General features: G+C 43.8%; 1 protein-coding gene across 1 annotated transcript in view; it reads right to left on the bottom strand.

The window, feature by feature from the left end:
• Positions 1-528: 528 nt before the first annotated feature.
• LOC106592366 (steroid 17-alpha-hydroxylase/17,20 lyase) overlaps positions 529-4,420 on the bottom strand; it is a 47,304-nt gene continuing 43,412 nt past the window's right edge. The window contains exon 8 of the mRNA XM_045721399.2: positions 529-702. Coding sequence (XP_045577355.2) covers positions 529-702 — 174 coding nt within the window. The remainder of the gene's footprint in view (positions 703-4,420) is intronic.

Here is a 4,420-nt window from a genome sequence, read left to right as displayed (position 1 = left end):
ACTATAACAGGTGAGGTAGGTCAGGTGTGTTAGTTACCTGCTGTGAGTCAGGAGGGATGGGACTATAACAGGTGAGGTAGGTCAGGTGTGTTAGTTACCTGCTGTGAGTCAGGAGGGATGGGGACTATAACAGGTGAGGTAGGTCAGGTGTGTTAGTTACCTGCTGTGAGTCAGGAGGGATGGGGACTATAACAGGTGAGGTAGGTCAGGTGTGTTAGTTACCTGCTGTGAGTCAGGAGGGATGGGGACTATAACAGGTGAGGTAGGTCAGGTGTGTTAGTTACCTGCTGTGAGTCAGGAGGGATGGGGACCATAACAGGTGAGGTAGGTCAGGTGTGTTAGTTACCTGCTGTGAGTCAGGAGGGATGGGGACTATAACAGGTGAGGTAGGTCAGGTGTGTTAGTTACCTGCTGTGAGTCAGGATGGATGGGGACTATAACAGGTGAGGTAGGTCAGGTGTGTTAGTTACCTGCTGTGAGTCAGGAGGGATGGGGACTATAACAGGTGAGGTAGGTCAGGTGTGTTAGTTACCTGCTGTGAGTCAGGGCGGTGTGAGGTATGAGAACTGGGCTGACGGGGCGTATCCTCATGACCTCATTGATGACAGAGTCCAGATAGGGCAGGTGAGGGCGGTCTGACACATCTGGACTCCTCCCACAACCCACCACCTCATCCAGCTCCTTCTGCACACGCTCCTGGACCTGGGTAGGGGGGATAGAGGGATGGACGAGACAGTTCAGTAGAGAGCAGATGTCTTGAATATAACTCGCATTGCTCCTATTATTTCTTTCTATAGGTTCAGGGTCAGTTAGCATGTTAGCATGTTTCGATAGATTGACTATGGGTTCAGGGTCAGTTAGCATGTTAGCATGTTTCGATAGATTGACTATGGGTTCAGGGTCAGTTAGCATGTTAGCATGTTTCGATAGATTGACTATGGGTTCAGGGTCAGTTAGCATGTTAGCATGTTTCTATAGATTGTCTATGGGTTCAGGGTGAGTTAGCATGTTTCTATAGATTGACTATAGGTTCAGGGTCAGTTAGCATGTTAGCATGTTTCTATAGATTGACTATGGGTTCAGGGTCAGTTAGCATGTTTCTATAGATTGACTATGGGTTCAGGGTCAGTTAGCATGTTTCGATAGATTGACTATAGGTTCAGGGTCAGTTAGCATGTTAGCATGTTTCGATAGATTGACTATAGGTTCAGGTTCAGTTAGCATGTTAGCATGTTTCTATAGATTGTCTATGGGTTCAGGGTGAGTTAGCATGTTTCTATAGATTGACTATAGGTTCAGGGTCAGTTAGCATGTTAGCATGTTTCTATAGATTGTCTATGGGTTCAGGGTGAGTTAGCATGTTTCTATAGATTGACTATAGGTTCAGGGTCAGTTAGCATGTTAGCATGTTTCTATTGATTGACTATGGGTTCAGGGTCAGTTAGCATGTTTCTATAGATTGACTATAGGTTCAGGGTCAGTTAGCATGTTTCTATAGATTGACTATGGGTTCAGGGTGAGTTAGCATGTTTCTATAGATTGACTATAGGTTCAGGGTCAGTTAGCATGTTAGCATGTTTCTATAGATTGACTATAGGTTCAGGGTCAGTCAGCATGTTTCTATAGATTGACTATAGGTTCAGGGTCAGTTAGCATGTTAGCATGTTTCTATAGATTGACTATAGGTTCAGGGTCAGTCAGCATGTTTCTATAGATTGACTATAGGTTCAGGTTCAGTTAGCATGTTAGCATGTTTCTATAGATTGTCTATGGGTTCAGGGTGAGTTAGCATGTTTCTATAGATTGACTATGGGTTCAGAGTCAGTTAGCATGTTAGCATGTTTCTATTGATTGACTATGGGTTCAGGGTCAGTTAGCATGTTTCTATAGATTGACTATAGGTTCAGGGTCAGTTAGCATGTTTCTATAGATTGACTATGGGTTCAGGGTGAGTTAGCATGTTTCTATAGATTGACTATAGGTTCAGGGTCAGTTAGCATGTTAGCATGTTTCTATAGATTGACTATAGGTTCAGGGTCAGTCAGCATGTTTCTATAGATTGACTATAGGTTCAGGGTCAGTTAGCATGTTAGCATGTTTCTATAGATTGACTATAGGTTCAGGGTCAGTCAGCATGTTTCTATAGATTGACTATAGGTTCAGGTTCAGTTAGCATGTTAGCATGTTTCTATAGATTGTCTATGGGTTCAGGGTGAGTTAGCATGTTTCTATAGATTGACTATGGGTTCAGAGTCAGTTAGCATGTTAGCATGTTTCTATAGATTGTCTATAGGTTCAGGGTCAGTTAGCATGTTAGCATGTTTCTATAGATTGACTATAGGTTCAGGGTCAGTCAGCATGTTTCTATAGATTGACTATAGGTTCAGGGTCAGTCAGCATGTTTCTATAGATTGTCTATGGGTTCAGGGTGAGTTAGCATGTTTCTATAGATTGACTATGGGTTCAGAGTCAGTTAGCATGTTAGCATGTTTCTATAGATTGTCTATAGGTTCAGGGTCAGTTAGCATGTTTCTATAGATTGACTATAGGTTCAGGGTCAGTTAGCATGTTTCGATAGATTGTCTATAGGTTCAGGGTCGGTTAGCATGTTTCTATAGATTGACTATGGGTTCAGGGTCAGTTAGCATGTTAGCATGTTTCTATAGATTGACTATGGGTTCAGGGTCAGTTAGCATGTTTCTATAGATTGACTATGGGTTCAGGGTGAGTTAGCATGTTTCTATAGATTGACTATAGGTTCAGGGTCAGTTAGCATGTTAGCATGTTTCTATTGATTGACTATGGGTTCAGGGTCAGTTAGCATGTTTCTATAGATTGACTATCGGTTCAGGGTCAGTTAGCATGTTAGCATGTTTCTATAGATTGACTATGGGTTCAGGGTCAGTTAGCATGTTTCTATAGATTGACTATAGGTTCAGGGTCAGTTAGCATGTTAGCATGTTTTTATAGATTGACTATGGGTTCAGGGTCAGTTAGCATGTTAGCATGTTTCTATAGATTGACTATAGGTTCAGGGTCAGTTAGCATGTTTTTATAGATTGACTATGGGTTCAGGGTCAGTTAGCATGTTAGCATGTTTCTATAGATTTACTATAGGTTCCGGGTCAGTTAGCATGTTAGCATGTTTTGATAGATTGACTATGGGTTCAGGGTCAGTTAGCATGTTAGCATGTTTCTATAGATTGACTATAGGTTCAGGGTCAGTTAGCATGTTAGCATGTTTCTATAGATTGACTATAGGTTCAGGGTCAGTTAGCATGTTTTCGATAGGTTCAGTATAGGTTCAGGGCACAGAGAATGCTAGAGAGAGCATCCTATTATAGTTCCCATTATGGGGTCTGTGAGAGCACAGGCAGCGCCATAGAGACAATCTCCATTTTGAGGTACTCAGTTTTCATTATTAACGATTGGCTGATCCCTCCTGATGACCCAGTGACCTACCCAGTTGACGACGTTAAAATGGTGAAAGCCTTCAATGGCACTGCCCATGCTCATTTTAGCCGGTTTGGCCACTAGAGAATGATATAGGCGGCAGGGGCGGCAGGGTAGCCTAGTGGTTAGAGCGTTGGGCTAGTAACCGAAAGGTTGCAAGTTCGAATTCCTGAGCTGACAAGGTACAAATCTGTCGTTCTGCCCCCCTGAACAAGGCAGTTAACCCCACTGTTCCTAGGCCATCATTGAAAATAAGAATTTGTTCTTAACTGACTTGCCTTGTTAAATAAAAGGTAAAATAAATAAAATAGGCCTCTAAAGATCGTGGACTTCAGGAAACAGCAGAGGGAGCATCTCCCTATCCACATCGACGGGACAGTAGTGGAGAAGGTGGAAAGTTCCTCGGCATACACATCACGGACAAACTGAAATGGTCCACCCACTCAGACAACGTGGTGAAGAAGGCGCAGTAGCGCCTCTTTAACCTCAGGAGGCTGAAGAAATTCGGCTTGTCACCTAAAACCCTGACAAACTTTTACAGATGCTCAATCGAGAACATCCTGTTGGGCTGTATCACCGCCTGGTACGGCAACTGCACCGCCTGCAACCGCAGGGCTCTCCAGAGGATGGTGCGGTCTGCCCAACGCATCACCGGGGGCAAACTACCTGCCCTCCAGGACACCTACACCACCCGATGTCACAGGAAGGCCGAAAAGATCATCAAGAACATCAACCACCCGAGCCACTGCCTGTTCACCCCGCTATCATCCAGAAGGCGAGGTCAGTACAGGTGCATCAAAGCTGGGACAGAGAGACTGATAAACAGCTTCTATCTCAAGGCTATCAGACTGTTAAACAGCTTCTATCTCCAGGCCATCAGACTGTTAAACAGCTTCTATCTCAAGGCCATCAGACTGAAAAACAGCTTCTATCTCAAGGCCATCAGACTGATAAACAGCTTCTATCT

The sequence above is a fragment of the Salmo salar genome, chromosome 07 (genome assembly GCF_965601325.2).
Source record: "Salmo salar chromosome 07, fSalSal1, whole genome shotgun sequence".
Lineage (NCBI taxonomy): Eukaryota > Metazoa > Chordata > Actinopteri > Salmoniformes > Salmonidae > Salmo > Salmo salar.
Note: the sequence above shows the minus strand (reverse complement) of the source record. Positions and strands in the feature narration are given on the sequence as shown.